At 44.8% G+C, this 25,600-nt stretch overlaps 1 protein-coding gene across 1 annotated transcript; it reads right to left on the reverse strand.

The window, feature by feature from the left end:
• Positions 1–2,300: 2,300 nt before the first annotated feature.
• LOC143973517 (high affinity immunoglobulin gamma Fc receptor I-like) lies at positions 2,301–25,600 on the reverse strand. Its single transcript, XM_077474435.1, has 6 exons — positions 25,514–25,600; positions 16,271–16,546; positions 10,204–10,467; positions 9,825–10,106; positions 9,423–9,701; positions 2,301–3,591 (listed from the first exon to the last, which is right to left on the reverse strand). The coding sequence occupies exons 1-6, from the start codon at positions 25,542–25,544 to the stop codon at positions 3,464–3,466; spliced, it is 1,260 nt and encodes a 419-aa protein (XP_077330561.1). The 5' UTR covers positions 25,545–25,600; the 3' UTR covers positions 2,301–3,463.

Genomic DNA, 25,600 nt, shown 5'->3' on the forward strand with positions numbered 1-25,600 from the left:
CACCCACCTCTCCACCCTCCCCTGCATCCTGGCAGCCGGTCCGCTCTCATGGCAGCTGCCTCGTTTTAAGGATAGTCCGGCTTTTGACCTGTGGTACGGGCCCCTTGGACGGACAGGCCCCTTACATGTGTACCGGCTGTACCCCCCTGATGGCAGCCCTGAGGGTTGGGCTTGTATGGAAGATGACTTTAACTTTCTTTGACTTGTGGAAAGAAATCTACAGGAATACCCCATAAACACGGAAGAAAAACAAAACAAACATAAACCGGGACAAGACATTCTCTGACTGATTGGACCTTGTCCAAACAGAAAATGCTCAATAAAATTGCAGGGGTTTCTATGAATGGTGACTTTACCACACACACACATTTTATCTTTGCTTTGTGCCATCTTCACCAATGTCCTGGGACAAGGCTGAGGCTGCCATGGAGGAATACTCAACCTTAAGGCAGACCTCTACTCTATGCCGTGTACACACGGCTGGACTTTTTCGACAGAAAAGGTCTGAATCCTCTGGACAATTTAACCATGTGTGGGCTTCATTGGACCTTTGCTGTTGAAAAATCAGACGGACTTTAGATTTAGAACATGTTTCAAATTTTTCCGACGGACTTGAGTCTGGTCGAAAAATCCATTCTTCTGTATGCTAGTCCGACGGACGAAAACCGACACTAGGCACCCACCAGTGGACAGTCTCATTCCTCCAGAAGACTCCTGAGTTGCAGAAGAAGGCGCATTCCTGTTGCGTACAGAAACCAGGCTATGTCACATAGATGTGCGCATGCGTGAACAAGAGCGCAAACAGAAGCCGCCATGCATCTTCGTGCGCAACAGAACAGCGCTAGCGCACCCGCGTGCGCCCCGGCACTTGCCTGCGCCCGCGCTGGTGCCAAGTGTAACTATATAAGTCCAGCCAGTACTTTGCCCAGTGCTGCTTTGTCGGCTGCTTTGTTTTTAGCTTCTGAGTGTCCTGTTTCCTGTGAACCTGATTCCTGTTATCTACCCGGCTCGTCTTGACCACCCCTTGAACTCTGCCTGCACCAACTTCGGCTTGTCCTGTGACCAATCTTCTGTTTTCTCCCTGGAACCTGCACCACTGATCCGGCTTGACCTGGCTTGTCCCTGACTACGATCCTGCCTGAACCCTGTACCCGATTTGGCCTGCCGTGTATGACCCTGCCTGCCTGACCTTGCTACTTGCTGCTGTCATCTGCACCTGCTGCCACCTGTTGGTCTTCTGCTAAAGTCTCCCTGTGTCTCCACCAGCTCTATCGGGACCAGCCACCCAGCTGCCACCAGAGACTTCCTGGCGCTCATGTGACTCTCCACTCAGGTGCCTTTTGTTTACTCTATCAGGGGCCCTGAGTCAGAGTGGTAGGGGAGGCCTTGCTCGTCCATTCAGGCTCTTCTACCAGGTACATGATAACGGCATTAGAGATAAACGTAGACCATGCAAACTGGCACTGTAGCTGTTCTCCAGCTAACTCTTGGTTCTCCATAGCAATGTTTATCATAACTTGCATTTTGGAGGGACACCTGTCCAGCATTTTCCACTACAACTCCTCAATAGCAGATTGGGCCCCGCTGTGAAATCTGCAAGGGCACCACACATGCACTTAACTTAACTCTCAAACCTCCATACATCTGTACATGATGGGGAACCTATGTGGTGCAATCTGCTCCTGTTGCTCTGGGGGGACATACCGCTGACCGTAGGAGTGCCAACAACATTTCCCTCACTCCTAGAGGCCAAGCCATCTATAACAGGTACACGCTACCAACAGGCTGCTAGTTACACTTTCTTTACTCTAGATGACCACTTGTGTCTTCACACTACTTCACTCCACACTGATTCCTTCATACCCCAATGTGTTAAGACCCACATGTTAACTCTATGTGTGCTGGTTAACGGCGATACACCTCTTTCAGTAACTTGAAACCAGACAGGGACAAAATTTCAATACTTTACTTAGACAAAGTTCAAATAGACATTTCACGGTCCAACAGGTGGGTAAAGCAATATTTATTCCTTATTTACTTACTTTATGACCCAATTTATTCCACACAGGACAAGTGGGCTGAACTCAGGGAGGAACCCACCAAGAAACCAAACATGGCATTAACTCTTATACTCCCAACTAGAACAGCACCTGATTGACTTTTTCAACCTGCTAACAGGATTCCAGAAAATATAATGGGAGGGCCAGCAACTGATTTATGGACATTTATCAGACCTTGGCTAATTCCTGGGGGGGGGGGGGGGGCACCCAGAAGGTGGCTGAGGGAGATGATAAATAATAAATATGTGATGAAGTGTGACGTGGGCAGAGCTATCTGCTATCATCATGTTGGATAGGATGCACTGACCTGTGTTTATTTGTGAGTGAAATATTTACTTATCCTTATAAATCATTGATGGCTTTACACTATGGAGATTCCTCTGTGTTTTATATGAGCTGCTATGCCCTGAATGAATGGGGGATATTGATTTATGAAGCCTTAAAGTGACAGCAGTCCTATATATATAGTGGCAGAATTCATCATAGAAGTCACTAAGTCTTTGTAGAGAAGGATTCTGTCTGGGGATAGTTACCTGGGATACTTACCGAGAAAGCTGACCTCTTTTTTCTGGTGAGGTCCATCTGAGAAGGTGTGAGTACCTCCATTAGAGCACTGTGTTAGTGGAAGCGGGATCACTGGAAATTGTCTTTCTGATCATGGTAGAGATTATTTTTATACTGAAAGAGGGTTTTTCATGGATGATACGTATAAGTAATCCTCAGTTTACATATTATAACATTTTTAAACAGTGAGTCTGCAGTTAGCTGATATCACCCCTGAGGCCATGTGTTGTGACTGGGGCATCTAACATAGGTAACTGGTGCCACGAACATTGAGATTGTGTCTTACTCCTGCGTTGCCATCGATAACCTGAACCCTTATCTGAGTGTTTTCTACTATTTGCATTATTGTTATTGAAATATATGTGGTTATTTCTAAGAAAAAAAAGTCTACTACATTATGTCCATTTTAACTTTTACTCGAGTGTGATATGTCTTCTTTTGGGCAAGGTGGTGAGGGGGAGTTAAGGTTATGGCCAAGCAGAGGGCGATGGTAATTGGTTACCCCTGAAGGACCCTGGTCATGAATGATTCCCTTTGTCGTTGGCTTTCTGTGCCTGCCAATAAGGCTTTGTAGGTTAGCCCATTGGATTTTAATTGTGCCTCTCTGCTTTTGATTTGGATAATTTTGTACTTCTTGGTGAAACAGATGGAGCGTTTTTCACCAAATCACTTATACAGATGATATCTAAACCCTTTTTCTTACCCTTTAGATCAAAGTCATGAATAAAAACCAAGTTAGATGAAAGTCGCACATGATGTTGTATAAGCTTGGTAGATATCAATTTTCCATATATCCAACATTCTGACAATAAATTATATCTCCTTTCTGTAAAATAAGTTTAGTTCTTCTTGACATTATCGTATAGGATTACGGCAATTGCAATTATTATGAGTCCAGATAGCACCAGTCTGATGATATTTTGCAGATTATAGTCGTCTTGTGCTTGTTTTTTGATAGATGATCTTTCTGGAAACATTAAAGAAAAATGATCACATATACAGTGCTGTGAAAAAGTATTAGTCCTGATTTTTATTTATTTTTTCCATATTTGTCCCACTTGATTCTTCATTAAACAAAATTTTATATTACACAAAGATAACCCGAGTAAATACAAAATGCAGTTGCTAAATGATGATTTCATTTATTAAGGGAAGAAAACTTCCCAAACCTGCCTGGCACTTGAATCATTTACAGAGGAAGTAAACTCTCCCATTCTGATGCTTCTCTTAATTTAGTCCATTATAATAAGTAATTATCAGACTATAGCCACTGTAATCCAGCCCAAATCGCATATTACTTACTGTTTAAAGAAACTTCAAAAAACTTGTTTCCAGGGGTTAGGCACGCCATCTTAACCACTTCAATACCAGGCACTTAAACACCTTCCTGCCCAGACGAATTTTGAGCTTTCAGCGCTGTCGCACTTTGAATGACAATTGCGCGGTCATGCTACACTGTACCCAAATGAAATTTTTATCATTTTTTTCCCACAAATAGAGCTTTCTTTTGGTGGTATTTGATCACCTCTGCGGTTTTTATTTTTTGCTAAACAAATAAAAAAATACCTAAAATTTTGAAAAAAAAAAATGTTTTTTTTTTGTTTCAGTTTCAAAACTTTGCAAATAAGTAAGTTTTCTCCTTCACTGATAGGCACTAATGGGGTTACACTGATGGGCAATGATGGCAGCGGCTCATAATCCTGATCACGTCATATGACGTCCGGTCAGGATTATGCAACCACTTTGCCACCGTCTATTTGCTATAGGGCGGGCGGCAAGTGGTTAAGTATTGTTATCTGAGTCCACAGTGGAGTGTATTTCTGCCCTTACATTGAGCACCATTGTTAACCAAGCCTCCTTCTCAACCCAACATTTCTATGGCAACCCTGCTTCCCTGTTCATAACTGACTTGTTTTATTTCATAGTATTTACTTGTGCCGCTGTCTAATGTTTCCCTTTGTCAGACTTATCAGCTTCAGCTGATAAGACTGCAGTAATGGCCAGGTTTACATTGTATGTCATGACACATGGTCACATGGTGTGTAGGAGGAAGCTCTGAATGAGTCTGAAGTCTCCTGGGAGTTAAGTGTTGTGTGCCGTAAGCAGTCCTGATAACAGATAGATAAGACATAGAGAGGGTGGTGTAAATCAGGGGAGATCTGGGCATGCTCAGTGACTTCATTCTAAAGAACAAAAAGGATTACAACAATACTAAGCAGGTAAGGAGATATCTACAAGCAGTGTTCATTAGGGTTTTATGCTGATTTACATGGGACAAAGTTGTGGGGGAGGGTTTACAACCACTTTAAGTGTGACAAATATGCAAAAAATCAAGGGGGCACGGCACTGTAGAATTATCAGTAAATAAGTAAATGTAAGAATTGTTACAGTCTGACTGATGACATCATACATAATTTTGTGTGAAATAGCAAAATAAAAAAAATAAAAATTGGGCAGAGACCATGCCATGACCACAGAAAAATGGTCAGAAAAAAAATTCACAACAAAACTGTATCTGAAGGCCACAGACAATGGCTCTTCATGATTTTGCTGTGGTATACTTTTGGGTTGGAGACAGTGACAGATTTTATGTTCCTAGGCTCCAAGATAATGGCAGAAGGTGACTATAGCCATGAAATTAAAGAGGAGCTGCACCTAAAAAAAAATATTAAAAGCCAGCAGCTACTAATATTGCAGCTGCTGACTTTTAATAAAATCACACTTACCTGTCCCAGGTTCCAGCGATGTCGGCGGCAGATGACGAGCGATCGCTCATCTCGCTGCTGCCACCGCCGCCATCCTCTGTCAGGGAATCGGGAAGTGAAGCATGACGGCTTCACTGCCCGGTTCCCTACTGCGCATGCGCGAGTCGCGCTGCGCGTCTCTTATGGTCCCCCGCTGTGTCTCTGGGAACTGTGTGTTTCCCAGAACACAATGGGGGGGGGGAGCGGGGCGTCTGCGGGGGTTCTGCGGCGGTCTGGCCAGAAGTGTGTGCAGTTACCTGGATTATCCAGGTAACTGCACCCCCCTCCCCCCTGAAAGGTGCCGATTGTGGCACCGGAGGGGGGGAGGGATCAGAATAGCGGAACTTCCCCTTTAGGGTGAAGAACCGCTTTAAGAGACACTTGCTTTTTGGAAGGAAAGCAATGGCAAACCTAGATAACATTATAAAAAGCTGAGACATCACCCTACCAATAAAGTGTCGCATAGTCAAAGCTATGGAATAAACAAGCTTCGAGAGGCAGTTGAGGACAGAAAAGCATAACACGCTATCGTCCATGAGATCACAGTCCAACACAACTAAATGACTGAACAACAACAACTTTTGGGTTATGGCTTATGAAGGAGTAGACACGCCAAATATTGATGTATAGCTGTTTTAGAACCAGGTCATCATAGAGCAGAATCGTAAGTTGCCTATCTTAGTGAGTCATATGAATGATGCTGAGGCAGGACAACCCTCTTCTACTTTTTTTTATAAACAATACTGTCTAGATCCCTGGTGCCCAACACACAGTCAGTTGGCTGCATGTGGCCTGCGGACTCTCTGTATGTGGCCCACCATGTCTTGGGCTGGGTCCACTAGTGCTGCCACCAGTGGGGCACTTTTCTTAGTCTGAGGAATGGCATGTGTTTTTGGAGACGATATAGATGTCAAAATTAGGGAAGCTTTTTGGAAGGACGCACACCAAACTGAAAGTTATGAAGAAGAGCTCCAGAAACATTTCAAGGAGCATAAGAAACTGTTAGTAAAACATCTTAATAGGAAATTAGATATATCCTCCCTTGAATGCTATATAGAAAATAGGATAGTCCCAAGGGGTTTGAGGGACAGAGTGGTGCTGGCCGAGTGCCATAATGATGACCAATTCCTGCTCAAATCGAAAGCATTGTGTATTTTCCATGATATTGATCTTTTGGGGATTATTGTAGAGGAGGAGCAAATTCAATTGAAAACGGGGACTTGAACCCTTTAAAGAGAGTGAGGAGTTTGCCAGACTGAATTGACTAACTAAGCAAGAGATTAAAAATGTAAAGATTACGAAACAATCTAAATTTTGGTGGGACTTAGACTGGGAATACATTAGACCTAATGGTTAGGATGGGTAGGACTCTGAGCTATTCAAGGTGGAGAAATTATAGATCCTATTCTCATTCAGGGGGAGAGAGGACATCTAGTGATATTGACATTGAGGTCCCCACCTATTCGGTTAGTTTGTTAGAGGAGGGGAAGTCAGGAGGGACAGAGAGGGAACCTCAGCAAGAAAAGGTGGTAAAGAAGAAAAAGGTACAAAGAAGAGGGGGATTGGGAGTGGTTGAGGGGAGTGGTGGAGAGAGAAGAGCCAGGAGACAAATCCAGAAGTAGGTACCTCTGAAATAGTTACAAATCAGGAAGAGGACATGGAGGTGACAAATATATCAATGTTCCCATTACAGGAGAGACATTGCAACTTTTACAAAAAAGCATTGTCATTTTTACCCACAAGCCAGATGGATAGATTTACCGTCCACAAAGATACTAATCTTTTCCTTTGGAAAGTTTTATTGAGATTGTTTCATGGCTAATGACTCCCATTGCTATCGATCTACGAGGAGGGACAGAGCTTGGACAGCCTCTGCTCTCATGCACAGCACTGGATCGTGATGGGGCTTGGGTAAGTATAAGGGAGGGATTCCAGGCATAGTAAAAAACCTTAAGGCTTACAACCACTTTAACCACTTGCCTAATAGACACTTTTACCCCCTTCCTGACCAGGCCAAATTTAAGCTTTCAGCACTGTCATACTTTGAATGACAATTGAGCGGTCATGCTACACTGTACCTATATTAAAGAGGAAGTAAACCTTGATGAGTTTACTTCCTCTTTCAATCCCTGTAAAGGCAAAGCATAATGGACTACTATGCATCGCATAGTAGCCCATTATGTGTCACTTACCTGACACAGGAGCCAGTGAAGTCACCGCTGTCCCCTGTAGTTCCGAGCGTCAATCTTCTTGGTGGGTCTCCGTGGGTCTCGCTGCTCCGGCGCTGTGATTCGCCGGAGCAGCGATGACGTCACTCCCGCGCATGCGCACGGGAGCCGAGACGCGCGGCATTGCGCGGCATCTTCGTCATCGACGATGCCACGCTCAGTGTGCCTGCGCGCCGCCGTCTTCGGGCAAATATCTCCTAAACCGTATAGGTTTGGGAGATATTTCTTGGACCTACAGGTAAGCCTTAAAGAGGAAGTAAACCCCTTCAAACCACTTTGACCTACAGGTAAGCCTAGATTAAGGCTTACCTGTAGGTCCAAGCAATATCTCCTAAACCTATATGGTTTAGAAGATATTTGCCCGAAAATGGGCACCGCTGTCTACGGCGCATGCGCCGTAGACAGCGGCGCGCAGGCGCACTAAATGCGGCAAGTCCAAGAATGGATTTGCCTAATTTGTCGACTCCCGTGCGCATGCGCGGGAGTGACGTCATCGCGGCTTCGCCGAATGGCAGCGGCGGAGCTGCGAGACGCGACTCCCGTGCGCATGCGCGGGAGTGACGTCATCGCGGCTTTGCCGCTGTCATTGGTCGGAGCTGCGAGACGCCACCAGCAAGATGGATGCGGCGGACTACAGGGATCAGCGGCGACTTCGCTGGCTCCTGTGTCAGGTAAGTGACACATAATGGGGTAGTATGCGATGCATAGTAGTCCATTATGCTTTACCTTTGCAGGGAAAAAAAGAGGAAGTAAACCCATCAGGGTTTACTTCCGCTTTAATCTAGGCTTACCTGTAGGCCAAAGTGGTTTGTAAGAGTTTACAACCACTTTAAATGTTTATTACTTTTTCGAACAAATAGAGATTTCTTTTGGTGGTATTTAATCACCTATGGGTTTTTATTTTTTGCTACATAAATGAAAAAAGTCCTAACATTTTTATTTTTTGTACATTTTTGTAACCAGGTAATTTGTTTCCTTCAATGATGTGCACTGATGGGCACTAATAGGCTGCACTGATGGGCACAGATGAGGTGGCAGTGATGGGTACTGATAGGCTGTATTGATGGGAAATGATGAGACAGCATTTGTGGGCACTGATGAGGAGGCACAGATGAGGCTGCACTGATGAGGCAGCACTGTGGGCACTGATAAGGAGACACAGATGAGGCTGCACTGATAGGTGGCACTGATGTGCACTGGTAGGTGGCACTGATAAGCACTGATCTTTGGCACTGAAGGGCACTCATAGGCAGCACTGAAGGGTACTGAGAGGTGGCACTGATAGGTGGCACTGATGGGCGCTGATAGGCAGCACTAATAAGTAAACACTAATGAGGAGGCTCTGATGGGCACTGATTGGCAGCACTGATAAGCACTGATTGGCAGAAGTGGTGGGCACTGATTGGCAGCCCTGGTGGGCACTGAATGGCAGCACTGGTGGCCACTGTTAGGCAGCATTGATGGGCACTCAGAACACTGATAATCGGTGCCCTTATTATCCGTGTAGATGTCCCTTTCACACAAGCTGGTTACCGGCTCCCCTCTCCTCACACTGTCAGCGTGAGGAGAGGAATGCCAATAACCGCCTTGTGTTTACATCATGATCAGCTGTAACTAGACACAGCTGATCATGTGGAAAAGGCCCACTGTTATTGGCCCTTTACCCTGATCTGTGATCAGCCTTATCCTAAGATCATATGACACCCTCCCAAAACTGGCTGACCACACTGTAGCTGTCATTTGGCTATAGCGTGGTCGGCAAGTGATTAATATTATTAATAACTACTGTAAGTCTTGTAATACTTCTTGGCTATCATTATACTCACTTTGCACAGCTATAGTTAACATGCCACTTCTCTTCTTTAGATTACTGGTTGGAGCTTTCACTTCGCAGTAATAATTCCCAGAATCCCCCAGAGAGGACTGGACTCCATATTGATCAGATTTGCTGAAGTTTTGGACAATCTGGTCATCTCTGTAGAAAGCAAACCATAGTTCTGTCATGTGTTTAGGTGGACTAACACTTGAGCTACATATCAGGGTCATGTTGTCACCTTCTATGACCGGAGAGGAAGTCAGGTTTATTTGTGGAGTGGGTAAAAGCCCTAAAAATGATAAAACATGATATAAAACAATCTGCACTGAGGTCACCCAATAAACCTACAACCCATATAGACATTGTGCCAAGAATGTCTCTTGTAACCAGGCTGAATGTTTTGGTAACTCACTCTGAGTCAGAAGATATATTTCTCCACTCTTCTTTGCTACATTGTAATTCAAGGTTCTCGCTTCACAGGAATATTTCCCTGAATCCTCCAATTTAAGGGACCGGACACCATATTGATTCGATAAACTGGATTTCTGAACATTTCGTCCATCTTTGTAGAAAGCAAAGTGCAGTTCTGTCCTGGGTGTGAGCGGACCAACGCTTGTATCACATGTCAGAGTCACATGATCACCTTCTATTAATGGATACGATGGCAGTCTTAATTTTGGAGGAGAGAAAAGTTCTAGAAGAAAACACACCGCAAAAAATGAATAAACGCCACCTGAAAATAATATTTCATTTCTAAAAAAACTGAATTTCTGATGCTGGAAAACATTTACCTTTCACAACAATAAAATTTTCATCAGAATGTGTTCGATCGTAGGAAAAAAATATATTTTTTTCACATTTATATGTACCGGTTGCATCCACAGTCACTCTACTTAGGTAGAAATCAGAGTTTTTGTCTGATGTTTGTACGACCTTTCCGTCCTTGTAAAATGTTATTCTTTTAACAACATAGCCATAGCCAGAGAGACTGCGACATCTGAGATGTAGCATTTCTCCTTCATAAATAGGGGTAGCAGCCTGCAAGATGACCCCATCTGGAAAAAAAAAGGTAATTATTAGATAACTTGCTTTAGAAGCTCAAGAAGCTAAAGAGCATTTCCAGGGAAAAAAATATTTGAACATGGAACCGAAAATACTTTTATACACTATATTACCAACAGTATTGGGACACCTGCCTTTACACGTACATAAACTTTAATGGTATTCCAGTCTTAGTTCAGAGGGATCATTATTGAGTTGGCTCACCCTGTGCTATCCAGTCAGGTTCCTCCACCCCAAACGCGCTCATCCATGTCTTTATGGACCTTGCTTGTGCACTGGTCCACTCATTTATTGGAGGGGGTATTATGGTGTGGGGTTGTTTTTCAGGGTTTGGGCTTGGCCCTTAGTTACAGTGAAGGGAACTCTTAAGGTGTCAGCATACCAAGACATTTTGGACAATTTATTGCTCCCAACATTGTGGGGACAGTTTGGAGATGGCCCCTTCCTGTTCCAACATGACTGCGCACCAGTGATCAAAGCAAGGTCCATAAAGACATGGATGAGTGAATTTGGGGTGGAGGAACTTGACTGGTATGTCATGACCTCAACCAGATCACACATCAGTGCCTGATCTCACAAATGTGCTTCTGGAAGAATGGTCAAACATTCCCATAGACACACTCTTAAACCTTGTGGACGGCCTTCCCAGAAGAGTTGAAGCTGTTATAGCTGCAAAGGGAAGGCCAACTCAATATTGAACCCTATGGACTAAGACTGGGATGCCATTAAAGTTCATGTACGAATAAATGCAGGCATCATTAGTGATGGCATCACTTGGAGGACTAAAGCCTCTTCATATTAGCGATGACATCACTTGGAGGCAGTGGCGGATGGTGCTCAACATTTTTGAGGGGGCGCAAACAAACTAAAAAATTCAGAAAAATACTGCAAAAACCCATTAAATGCAGCCACTGTGCCATCAATTGCAGCCAGTGTGCCCATCAAATGCAGCCACTGTGCCTATCAGTTGCAGCCACTGTGCCTATCAGTTGCAGCCACTGTGCCCATCAAATGCCACCACTGTGCCCATTAAATGCCACCACTGTGCCCATCAAATGCAACCACTGTGCCCATCAAATGCAGCCACTGTGCCCATCATATTTTGCCACTGTGCCCATTAAATGCCGCCACTGAGCCTGTCAAATGCAGCCACTGTTCCCGTCAAATGCAGCCACTGAACCCATCAAATGCAGCCACTGTGCCTGTCAAATGCAGCCACTGTGTCCATCAAATTCCACCACTGTGCCCGTCAATTGCCACCACTGTGCCCATCAAATGCAGCCACTGTGACCCTCCCCCCCAGTCCACCCGCATGCCCGCTTGCTGACTGCCCAGCACTTACCCCATCTTGGTGTGGGATCAGGCAGTGGGTGACGGTGGTGAGCTGTGGGATGGTGGGTTCAGCAGCAGGTCAGGCAGGCGGCTTCTGTGTCCTCCATTTGTCTCGTCTTCCTTCCTGGCTCCTGCTAGGCATCCAATCGGAGCGCCTGTGCCTTCAACCAATCAGGTGACGGGTATTAGACCCATGCCTCCTGATTGGCTGAGAGCCGGTTCAGTGTTAGAAAAGCAAATATTCATTCACTTTTCTAACACGCCTGGGTGGACTCTGAGCACAATGCTTTGTGCTCTGAGTTCACATTCATTCAGGTGCTTCAAATAAAAACTGCCACTGTAATTCAGGTGATTGGATGCCTAAATAGGGGTTGGCTACAGCGGCCGTTGATAGATTCATGCAATATATGAATCTATCCATTCTACAGAGGGGGTGGCGTGGCAGAGGGGATGGCTCCCGGGCACCCCTAATGAACGGGCTGCCACTGCTTGGAGGACTAAAGTCTCTTTGATCACTAAAGTTGCAGCAACTCCAGATGTCCTCAGCAGATGGCACTGCAGGTGAGCTTTGCAATTTCAGCTCCTGGTATTGGAAAAGCACAGTTGAGAACAGTCATACACTCATTTTTATACTATATTAAGGGAGTCCAAATCTTTCGGAGGTTTTTTTTTTCAGACATTGCACGTTATACTCTTGTTTAACCACTTCAGCTCCGGACCAATAAACACCTTAAGGACCAGAGGTCTTTTTGCAATTTCGCACTGCGCTGCTTTAACTGGTAATTGCGCGGTCATGCAATATTGCACCCAAACGAAATTTGCGTCCTTTTCTTCCCACAAATAGAGCTTTCTTTTGATGGTATTTGAGTGCCTCTGCGATTTTTTTTTTTTGCGATATAAATGGAAAAAGAGCGAAAATTTTGAAAAAAAAAGATATTTTCTTCTTTTTGTTATAAGAAAAATCGAATAAACTAAATTTTAGTCATACATTGAGGGCAAAATTTATTCAGCCACATGTCTTTAGTAAAAAAAATGTCAATAAGCGTATATTTTTTGGTTTGCGCAAAAGTTATAGCGTCTACAAACTAGAGTACATTTTCTGGAATTTACACAGCTTTTAATTTATGACTGCCGATCTCATTTCTTGAGGTGCTAAAATGGCAGGGCAGTACAAATCCCCCCCAAATGACCCCATTTTGGAAAGTAGACACCCCAAGGAAATTGCTGATGGGTATGTTGAGCCCATTGAATATTTATTTTTTTTGTCCTAAGGGATTGAATAATGACAAAAAAAAAAAAAAATAATAATAATTTTTTACAAAAAGTTGTCACTAAATGATATATTGCTCACACATGCCATGGTTATATGTGGAATTGCACCCCAAAATATATTCCGCTACTTCTCCCGAGTATGGGGATACCACATGTGTGGGACTTTTTGGGAGTCTAGTCGCGCACGGCACCCCGAAAACCAATCACCACCTTCAGGATTTCTAAGGGTGCAAATTTTTGATTTAACTCCTCACTACCTATCACAGTTTCGAGGGCCATAAAATGCCAAAATAGCACAAAACCCCCCAAAATGACCCCATTTTGGAAAGTAGACACCCCAAGCTATTTACTGAGAGGCATGTTGAGTCCATGGAATATTTTATATTTTGCCACAAGTTGCGGGAATATTACAAACTTTTTTTTTTTTGCACAAAGTTGTCACTAAATGATATATTGCTCACACATGCTATGGGCATATGTGAAATGACACCCCAAAATACATTCTGCTGCTTCTCCCGAGTATGGGGATACCACATGTGTGGGACTTTTTGGGAGTCTACTCGCGCACGGCACCCCGAAAACCAATCACCACCTTCAGGATTTCTAAGGGTGCAAATTTTTGATTTAACTCCTCACTACCTATAACAGTTTCGAAGGCCATAAAATGCCAAAATAGCACAAAACCCCCCCCAAATTACCCCATTTTGGAAAGTAGACACCCCAAGCTATTTACTGAGAGGCATGTTGAGTCCATGGAATATTTTATATTTTGCCAAAAGTTGCGGGAATATTACAAACTTTTTTTTTTTTTGCACAAAGTTGTCACTAAATGATATATTGCTCACACATGCTATGGGCAGAAGTCAAATTACACCCCAAAATAAATTCTGCTGCTTCTCCCGAGTACGGGGATACCACATGTGGGGGACTTTTTGGGAGCCTAGCCACGTACGGGACCCCGAAAACCAAGCACTGCCTTCCGGATTTAAATATAAAATGCTACCAAAAAACCTGTTAGCGATGGCAGGGATCAGGCCTGACTCTGCGATCGCTGCAGTTATGTGTTTAGTGTTTTGTAAGTGACAGTAATCGATCGATACTGCACTTGGGTGGGCTGGGCAGAGGGGCAAAACGCAGGTGCCAGCAGGTATCTGGGCTGATCCCGCTAACAATGCGTTTTTTTGGAACCCTAAACTGCTGGGGACGCTAGTATAGATCTGATCAGATCAGATCAGATATTGATCTGTTCAGATTCTATAGCACTACGGGAGGTGTATGCTTTGCGTGTGGGTGTTAGCGGTACTGGCACTAACCTAGCGCTGCCTGGGGCGACGCAGACCCTGACCCTAAAACCTAATTGATATCACCCGCCGGGTGATCAGGGGGTTAAACCTTTATTGGGTAATAAATGGTGGGTGCCCTGATGCTATAAAAAACAAACTAACCAGAGTCACCCGTAACACTTATACGGTGATCAGTGATGAAAGGGTTAACTAGGGGCAATCAGGGGGTTCAAATTTTTATTAGGTAGTATATGGGGGTCCCTGGCGCTATATAAAAACCTGACGGGGAACCTAAATAACTAACTGGCTAACCAGCGTCACCAGTGACAGTTATACTGTGATCGCTGGTGAAAGGGGGTGAAAGGGTTAACTAGCAGCAATCAGGGGGTTAAAACCATTATTGGGTAGTATATCGGGGTACCTAGCGCTATAAAAACCTGGCGGTGAACCTAAAAAAATAACTAGCTACCTAGCGACACTAGCGACACTGATGCAGCGTTCAGAAAAATTATCGCTTAGTGACACTGGCAAAAGGGGGTGAAACGGTTAACTAGCGGAAATCAGGGGGTTAAAACCATTATTGGGTAGTATATCGGGGTACCTAGCGCTATAAAAACCTGGCGGTGAACCTAAAAAAATAACTAGCTACCTAGCGACTGTAGCGACACTAATGCAGCGATCAGAAAAACGATCGCTTAGTGACACTGGCAAAAGGGGGTGAAAGGGTTAACTAGCGGCAATCAGGGGGTTAAAACCATTATTGGGTAGTATATCGGGGTACCTAGCGATATAAAAACCTGGCGGTGAACCTAAAAAAATAACTAGCTACCTAGCGACACATGCAGCGATCAGAAAAATGATCGCTTAGTGACACTGGCAAAAGGGGGTGAAAGGGTTAACTCTAGGGGCAATCAGGGGGTTAAATCTTTATTGGGGGGTGATAGGGGGCTACCCTGGACCTAACACTAACTGTCCTGACAGTTTTTACTGTCACAACTGACACTGAATGCATTGATCAGTAAAGAAATGATCAATGCAATCAGTGACACTGTGACTGGGGGGGGAGGGGGGGCGGGGGGCGATCGGGGGGGGGATCGGGGGGGGGTTTGTGTGCCTGTGTGTACCTACATGTCAGTGTAGTGTTGGTGCACACTTACTATTAGTCTTCTCCTCGTAGTCCGGTCAAAAAGACCGCCCCGAGGAGAATGACATCACTTCCTCCCCACTGTGTATTGTTTACACAGGAAGAGGAAGCTTCTCATTGGCCAGGAGCGATCCAGAGGGGGTGGCCGAAAACCAACGTCCATCCCCTCATCACGGAGCGCTCCCGGAGGGAAACGGACCGTCGTATCCAGCGGGAGGGGGTCCGATCGGACCCCCCACCCGCTGGAAGGCATTCACGTACATCTATGTGATTGTGCCTGCCTGTGCCATTGTGCTGACGTACACTGGCAATACGGCGGTCCTGAAGTGGTTAATTTACAAATTTTATTTTATAAATGTTGTCTCTTATAAGGGGCGGGCTGACAACTCATGGGGCCCCCGGACAATAGGAGATTATGGGGCCCCCAGGCAATCAGACATTATGGGGCCACACAGTATACACAAACACACACACACAGTATACAATCACACAGTATACACAGACATGTTTCTATTGGCTGAGAAGGTACTGGAGAGGTGGGGCAGCTATAATCTCGGGATTTTTAGACCAAAAGGATGTCGGTAAGGGACATTTCAGAGACAGACGTACAGATTTTTACATACTGTCCCTGGTTCTACTGAGGCTGGCAACCCTGATGGGGCCCCCTAGTGGCACGGGGCCCTCGGACAGTGCCCGAGTGGCCCAATGGTCAGTCCGCCCCTGACGCTTATATACATTTTTATGTACTCGGACTGTTGAACTCACCATCACTGACATGTAGGCTAACTGGGTCACTAGGTTCACTGCCAACGATTTGGCATTGGTATCTCCCACTGTGGTGAATTTGGGCAGAACCAATGTTAATGCTCCATTGTCTTGTATTCAGTTGTCTGCCGTCCTTATACCAAGTGTATTGTCCATTGATTGGAGCAGATGATCTCACATTACACTGGACGGTGATTTGTTCATACTTGAATACTTTGTTCCAGTTTGGTATGAAGGTCACAAATGGTCGATATATTGCTCCTGCCACACAGTTACCTAGCAGAATGTAATAACAGACTTTTTTTTTAAATGTTCAAAGAAAATAGCTGTCATTTCTTTCATATAACGGCTAAAAAAAAAAAAATTAATTTCTTCTATATAACCCCTACAGACTGCCCTGGATCTAACATCTACAGGGCTAAGCCTTGTAAAAATAATCATTATCATGTCCATGTCTAGACACGTTTATATAGTAGAAATCTGTAAGATTTTTCATCAAGATAGAGTGACACTTAGCCCTTGTACACACGGTTGGACATTCCAACGGAGAATGTCTGATCGGACCATGTTGTCGGATAATCCGACTGTGTGTGGGCTCCATCGGACTGTTTCCGTCCGAATATCCGACCGACAACGTTTTAGAGCTGGGCTATAAAATTTTCCGACAACATGATCCGATCGGACTTTGTCCGATCGTTTGTAGAGAATTCCGATTGGACAAAGTGCCACGCATGCTCAGGTCAAATTCCTAGGCCAAATCTATTGGCTACTAGCCTGAACGTAGTCCCATCGTAACGAAATAACGTCATCACGTTACAAACGATCGGATTTTCCGACAACTTTGTCCGACCGTGTGTATGCAACACCAGTTTTGGACAAAATCCGTCGGACAAAATCCGACGGATTTTGTTGTCGGAATGTCCGACCGTGTGTACAAGGGCTTAGACATATCCCAATTATATACATTATATTGCCAAAAGTATTTGTACACCTGCCTTTACACGCACGTGAACTTTAACCTCTTGCTTACCAGGCACTTAAACCCCCCTCCTACCCAAACCAATTTTCAGCTTTCATCGCTGTCGCACTTTGAATGACAATTGCGCGGTCATACAACACTGTACCCAAATTACATTTGTAGCATTTTTTTTTCACACAAATGGAACTTTCTTTTGGTGGTATTTATTCACCACTTGGGTTTTTATGTTTTGCTAAACAAGCAAAAAAAGACCAACATTTAAAAAAAAAAAAAAAAACATTTCAGAATTTGTTATAAAATGTTGTCCTTCATTGATATTCACTGATGAGGCTGCACTGATGGGTACTGATGGGCACTGATGGGCTGCACTGATGGCCACTGAAAGATGGCACTGATGGGCCCTGATGGGTGGCACTGATGGGTGGTACTGATAGATGTCACTAATGGGCACTGGTAGGTGGATTGATGGGCACTGGTAGGTGGCACTGATGGGCACTGGTAGGTGGCAGTAGTTGGTGGTATTGATAGGCAGCACTGGTGATGACGCACTGATTGGTGATTTATAGGTGGCACTGTGGGCCCTGACAGGTGACACTGTGGGCACTGATGGGTGATACTGTGAGCAATGGTAGGTGGCGCTGGTGGGCACTGGTGGATGACACTGATGCACACAGAAGCCTCTGCAGAGGCTCTCCACGATCGGGACCGGGACCGATGTCCCTCTCACAGCTGCCGGTGATTGGCTTCTTTTTTCCTCCTCACGCTACCAGCGTGAGGAGAAAAAATAGCCAATTACCAGCTCTTTTTACATCACATGATCAGCTGCCATTGGCTGACAGCTGATCACGTGGTAAGAGGTCAGGATCGACACCCTTACTCCAATCTGTGAACAACCGAGTCTCATAGGGGGCACGCAGGCCACTCATGCGCGAGAGGACGTCCATGGACGCCCTCCCGGCAAATCAAGTCCATGCTGCAGCCGTCTTTCGGCTATAGTGCGGATAGGAAATGGTTAATGGCATCCCATTAAATGGCCGCGGAGAGGCCTGGTGAGCGTTGCAGGCTCAAAGAGCAGCCCAGCTGCCTTGGGCACCACAAGGACTTAAGGCCCGGTGGCCCCAGCCCACCGGGCAAGTGCCCAGTTTGCCCTAGGGCCTGTATCCTGTATACGCAATATACATTATGTGTAGAATATTACGCATTATACGTAGTATGCAGTATACGTAGGTCACATCCACATATGTAAGCAGTGTTCGCACCACACATGTGAAGTATGGGCGCGAACGTCTGAGTGGGGGCAATAATTATAGTAGTAGACCTCTACTGTAACTCTAAAATGGTAACATGGAGATTTTTAAGTACTGTAGTTTGGCGCCATTTCACAAGCACACGCAATTTATAAGCATGACATGTTAGGCATCTATTTAATTGCGTATAATCATCTTTCATATTATTAAAAAATTGGGGCATATATTATGTTTTTTTTTTTTTTAAAGTGTATGTTTTCCAAAATAATGTTTGGAAAAACCACTGCGCAAAAACCATGGGACATAACAAAAATTGTAACGACCGACATTTTATACTCTATATAGAATATATAAAATGCTTGCGGGTTCTACGTAATTTTCTAACAAAAAATACAGATTTTTACTTGCAAACAAGTTTCAGAAAAAGGCTGGGTCCTTAAGTGGATATACAGTTGCAAAAAAAGTCATATTGTAACTGAATATTTTTAAAAATGACCTTTGCCTTTCAATCTACAGCCGCTGTAATTTTCAGCAAAATGCAATATGGCCACCTGGAGGCGTTCTGTACGCAGCTAATGTACAGAAAGCCCCCCCCCCCCCCATAAAATTTAATTTCCTGCTTGTGTGATTGGCTCACTGATTTTCCCAGAAGTCTGCATTAAGATACAAATGAGATTTTGAGCATCCCCTGCAACAGAAATGTAATTTTTGGTGAGATACTGCCAAAGGAAAATCACTCCTAAAGGGATAGAGACCCTGCAGTTTTCCTCATTAGAGCCCTGCAGGTGCAGCAGCTGACTGACAATTGTGAAACCACTCCCATACAGATACAAAGACAGAAACAAAAAAAAATGCAATTTCTTCAGCATAACATAAGGTAGGAATCTCCAACAAAGTTTGTTAAAATCTCTGCCAGGTAGATCACCCAGAACGGATTTTTTTTTTTTTTTTTTTTTTTTACGAACAACTAAAATGACCTTAGATTCTTTCATCTAGCTTTGGTCGGTAGCTCCTTTATGTATTTTTATGGTTTAAGCTACTGCTATCACTAAGTGCTGGGAAAGTATGAAAAACGTTAGCCTCTGACACACTTGTATGTAAAAAAAACTTTGAAGCTTGTGGTCAGTTGGCTACAAAAATGCATACAAAGATGTTTCCGTTTGTGGTCAGTTGTTCGCACAATCAACAATATTTGAAATGGCAGTTACAAGAATGATTGGTCTCTAAATTTGCACCTCACACAGAAGCTCTCGGTGAAAAATAAATACTCATATTTCATATATATATATATATATATATATATATATATATATATATATATATATATATATATATATATATACATATATACAGTATATACACAGAGCATCCGGAAAGTATTCACAACACAGTATCCACATTTTGTTATCTTACAGCCTTATTCCAAAATTAAGGATGAGCCGAACACCCCCCTGTTCGGTTCGCACCGGAACGGGCGAACAGACCTAAACTTCGTGTGAACTTTAGAACCCTATTAAAGTCTATGGGACTCGAACGTTCACAATCTAAAGTGCTCATTTTAAAGGCTAATATGCAAGTTACTGTCCTAAAAAGTGTTTGGGGACCCGGGTCCTGCCCCAGGGGACATGGATCAATGCAAAAAAAAAGTTTTAAAAACGGCCATTTTTTCAGGAGCAGTGATTTTAATAATGATTAAAGTGAAACAATAAAAGTGTAATATTCCTTTAAATTTCGTACCTGAGGGGTATCTATAGTATGCCTGTGAAGGGGCGCATGTTTCCCATGCTTGGAACTGTCCCTGCACAAAGTGTAATTTCGCAAGGAAAAGAAGTCTTTTAAAATCACTTTCCATTGTCGGCTCCCGTAATACAGAGAACACTCCTGGAGGATGCTGGGACTGTGACATCATAAGGGGGACATCACCCATTTGACATCACCCAGTGACCCCGCCCATTGTCCCTATAGAAGTCGCTGCACAAAGCGTCCCTGTCATTGCGGCCAGAGAGAGCGTTGAGTCAACATCTCAAAGAAGAAGAAGAGAAGGCGACCGCGACAGCGACAGAAGACCAGGCCACCGGTAGTAAAAGAGCTGGAAGAAGAAAGCGGAAGCCCGGCAAAAAGAACCGAAAAGGGGACAAGACCCCCGAAGTCAGAAGAAGAGGCGGCGGCGTCAGAAGACCGGGCCACCGCTAGTAAAAGAGCTGGAAGAAGAAAGCGGAGTCCAAAATACAAACACGCATGCTCAGAATCAATGCTCACCAAACACAACATTAGCATGACTATTGAACTTCCTTTTTATCGGTTCGCCGTACGTCTTGTACGTCACTACGTTCATAATTGTTGGCCAACATTTGTTTGACTGTGTGTATGCAAGGCAAGTTGAAGCCAACAACCTTCAAACAAAATTCCACGCTTTTTGTTGTGATTAAAATGGTATTTCTATATACCTGACAAAGACCAGCTAGGTTTAACTAACGCAATTACAATACTCACGAAACCCTTTATACTAATGCTGTAGCATTAGGAGACAAACATCCCGACAAAGACAATAAGAGATGAGTTGAGACCAAATGTCAGGAGCTGTCTAATTTACTGTGGGAGGGGCTGCACCTTATATGCACCCTTATCAACCAATCATTGCATAGAACATGGGTGTGGTTAACATAGAGGCGTACATATCATTACATATCATTAATAATGAAACAGTCTATTACCATAATGCTATACATGCCTATAATGTAAATAACCTTTGAGACATAGCTGTCACAATGTTACCAGGACGAAAATACCATCTGGTAATGACTAATACTTGGTTTCCCATCCCGAGTCTGTGTACCCCAATAAGAGGAAGGCGGGAGATACCACAACTTATTTATACATTATAGAATGCTCACAAAACACTTATGCAAGCAAGTTTATGCATGCTATTGTGACACATAGCTCAATACTAGACCTGAAGGACTAGGGATGAGCTTTGAGTTCGAGTCGAACTCATGTTCGACTCGAACATTGCCTGTTCGCCTGTTCAGCGAACAGTGAACAATTTGGGCTGTTCGCAGCAAATTCGAAAAGCCAGAACACCCTATACAAGTCTATGGGAGAAATCTAAAGTGCTCATTTTAAAGGGTAATATGCAAGTTACTGTCTTAAAAAGTGTTTGGGGACCTGGGTCCTGCCCCAGGGGACATGGATCAATGCAAAAAAAAGTTTTAAAAACGGCAGTTTTTTCAGGAGCAGTGATTTTAGTAATGATTAAAGTGAAACAATAAAAGTGTAATATTCCTTTAAATTTCGTACCTGGGGGTATCTATAGTATGCCTGTGAAGGGGCGCATGTTTCCCGTGCTTAGAACTGTCCCTGCACAAAGTGTCATTTGTGCAGGAAAAAAAAGTCTTTTAAAATCACTTGCGGCTATTTTTTCGGCTCCCCGTAATACAGAGAACATTCAATGAGTGTTCTCTGTATTAGGCCGCGTACACACGAGCGGACTGTATGGCCTACTTAGTCCGTCGAAACACATTTCAGCGGACAGTCCGCTCGTGTGTGGGCTTCAGCGGACTTTTTCAGCGTGCAGTCTGGCGTACTAAGTATTTCGGATTTTTCGAAATTCTGTCCGTCATACTTTGGTTTCAGCGGACAATCCGCTCGTGAGTAGGCTAGTTCGACGGACTAAGAATGGCGCATGCTCAGAAAGGATTTACACGGCGGAAGGTTGCATTGCTGTGTATTGGACTTCCTATTTCTAGTCCCGTCGTACGTGCTGTACACGTCATCGCGCAAGCTTTCGACGGACTGTTTGTGCATCCGTGTGTGGTCAAGTCCGTTCATTCGAAAGTATGACGGACTGTCCGTCGGATTGTATGACGGACTAAGTAGGCCATACAGTCCGCCCGTGTGTACGCGGCCTTAGCCGACAATTCATTCATTCATTGATATAAAAAAAAGCGTGGGGGTTCCCCTAAATTCAATTACCAGGCCCTTCAGGTCTGACATGGATATTGAGGGGAACCCCGTGTCAAATTTAAAAAATAATTGACGTGGGGGTCCCCCTAAATATCCATACCAGACCCTTCAGGTCTGATATGGATATTAAGGGGAACCCCGCATCAAATAAAAAAAAATTGACGTGGGGGTCCCCCTAAAAATCCATACCAGACCCTTTATCCGAGCACGCAACCTGGCAGGCCGCAGGAAAAGAGGGGGGGGGCGAGAGAGCGGCCCCCCCTCCCTCCTGAACCGTACCAGGCCACATACCCTCAACATTGGGAGGATGCTTTGGGGGTCTGTGACCCCTCAAAGCACCTTGTCCCCATGTTGATGAGGACAAGGGCCTCATCCTCACAACCCTGACTGGTGGTTGTGAGGGTCTGCGGGCGGGGAGCTTATCAGAATCTGGAAGCCCCCTTTAACAAGGGGACCCCCAGATCCCGCCCCCCCCTGTTTGAAATGGTAAGGGGGTACAAAAGTACCCCTACCATTTCACAAAGAAAGTGTAAAAATTGTTAAATCAGACAAACACACTTTTGAAAAATTCCTTTATTAAAAATAAAAAAATAAAAAAAAAGATTCCAGCGGGTTCTAATCCACTCTTGCTATCCAGCGACGAATCTCCGGGGTCCAGCGATGGATGATCATATCCAGCTATGGGGGATCTCTCAGTCCAGAGCTGTCCATACATCCGTCTTCTGTCTCCAGTGCGGAGACTCTGCGGAGATCCCAGCGCTGACGTTTCTTATATTAGGAGGGCGGGGCCACCCGTCACCTGACCCCGCCCCCTCTGACACTGGTGAAGGGAGCCAGGGGTTCCCCAGTGACGTATGGGTGACCCCGCCCCCTCTGATGTAGCGGAAACCTGCGTTCAGGAGGGGGGCGCTCTCACGTCCCCCCTCTTTTCCTGCGTCCTGCCAGGTTGCGTGTTCGGATAAAGGGTCTGGTATGGATTTTTAGGGGGACCCCCACGTCAATTTTTTTTTATTTTAATTTTTTTTTTTTTTTTTAGAAAATATGATAGATAGAGTCCTCATGAAATGGTAAAAAGATAATAAAGCAACCTTCAGTAAAAGTTCATTCAGAGTTCCGAGTAAAAAAAGACTCCTTCTGTGAATACCACCACCTCTGACCATAAGGGGCGCTTACCAGATCTTATTGACCTTCTATCTCCAGAGATGTCATACAAGCGATGATCATAACCATCAGGGAGATGTTGTGTACCCCTTCATGGATGTTGGACTGTCACTCCTGAACTCCAGACCAACCACACCAATTTGCATGGACAGATGTATATAGGTAAAAAAATGCCCCAATAGTGTAAAATCCAGGGGCGTAACTATAGGGGGTGTAGCAGTTGCGACCGCAACTGTGCCCTGTGATGCAGGGGGCCCATGCAGCCCCCCTCTACATATGGCCAGCAGCAGCATAGGCAGCTAGGGGTACCAGTGCACCATGCACACGGGTGGCTGGAGGTGGAGGGTGACTAGCAGAGCTCCATGCTCGACTATCGCACTGGCTGCTCTTTAGTTGTGCATTCCCCATGACCTGTGTCCTCGGCCGGCTCCTCAGAGTACCCCTCTCCTGCTCCATGCATTGCCGCTCAGTCCAATGTCTGTTCTCCCCAGCCAGAGTCCCGCCCCCCCCCTGAGTCCAGCCCACACTGCACTGCATACTTCTCCCGGGTAAACAAACTTTAAGCACACAGATGCAGTGCAGCCCTATGAGAGCTCCCCGGAGAACACTGCAGGCTTGTCTGCCAGCCCCCCTCCTCCCCCCGTCATACACAGATGATGAAAGGTCTTTCCGGGAGATATGCTGATCGCCCATCCAGCACACTGGATGGAGCCCAGGCCAACATGGATGAGTGCGCGGCCTGCAGCTTGGTCATGGTGAGTGAGAGGACCCCATCCCCCACACACCATTACATACCCCCTCCATCTCCGCCTGGGGACAGGGACTCCTTCTCACGTGGAGACAGGGACCCCTACCTCGCCTGGGGACAGGGACTCCTTCTCACCTAGGGACAGTAACTTCATCTGCCCCGGAGAAAGGGACCTCATCTCTTCTGGGGATGGGGGCCCCATCCTGCCTAGGGACAGTCCCCCAATGGGGCACCTAAAAATGTAAAAAAAAACGAATATAAAAAACTACTGATACCAGTGGTGGAACTACAGGGCTCACAAAGGTCATACCTGTGACCACGCCCTGGAGTTCCACCGCCGGACTTGGAGGGAAGGGCCCTGGCTGGGGTTCAGCGGGGGCCCTTCATGGTTTCTTGCATCGGAGCCCTGTAGGTTCTAGTTACGCCACTGGTAAAATCTTTCACTAATTTATTAAAACAATTTAAAATTGCACTTACATCCAATAAGAAATTTATGATGACATCTTCCATGCCCAATGCCTTGCGGCTTCACTGCCCGTTTCCTACTGCACATGTGCGAGACGCACATCGCTTTGTAAATGGGGCACGCTATGTTGTGGGACACACACAGTTCGCACAACATACCGCGCCCCATTCACCAGAAGACAAGGGGGGGAGGAGGAGAAGACCGAAGATCACCGCGGAATAGGAAGAGGCAGATTAGGACGATCTGCCTAGCAACAGCCATTTCTGGTAAGTGAAAACTTTTTTTTTTTTTTTTGGAGCCATTTTTTTGGGGGTAGACCTCCCCTTTAAAGAAGGATGTTTTGTCAGGCCCCGTAGGAAAGACACCACACTAAACTCTGATAAACTGTGACCATCAAGACTTCTTCAGAGAAGACATGGCATGGCATCTTAATGACAAGGTACCTTTAAAATTATCGGAAGACGTAATTTACAGTCTTCACTAAGAAAAAATTGTATGAAACATAAATGTTTAATTTACTGATGGCTTTGTGTTTAAATCACTGAGCATAATATATTTCTAAGAACCATCTCATTTAATAAGATTGTATTGTTAGATTCTTATTCTTCATTCTTTGTTGAACATTTCATAGATAAAACCACAGGACATAAAAATATAGAATATAAATTTCAGTACTTACAGAATAGGACGTGCAGTACAAGAGGTGACATAGCTTCTGCAACCTGCAAGAGATGAAAGTCAGCTATAACCGAGACAAGTTTCCATC

This window comes from Lithobates pipiens, unplaced genomic scaffold, assembly GCF_037356315.1.
Source record: "Lithobates pipiens isolate NorthernLeopardFrog02 unplaced genomic scaffold, aLitPip1_a1.2 Scaffold_83, whole genome shotgun sequence".
NCBI lineage: Eukaryota > Metazoa > Chordata > Amphibia > Anura > Ranidae > Lithobates > Lithobates pipiens.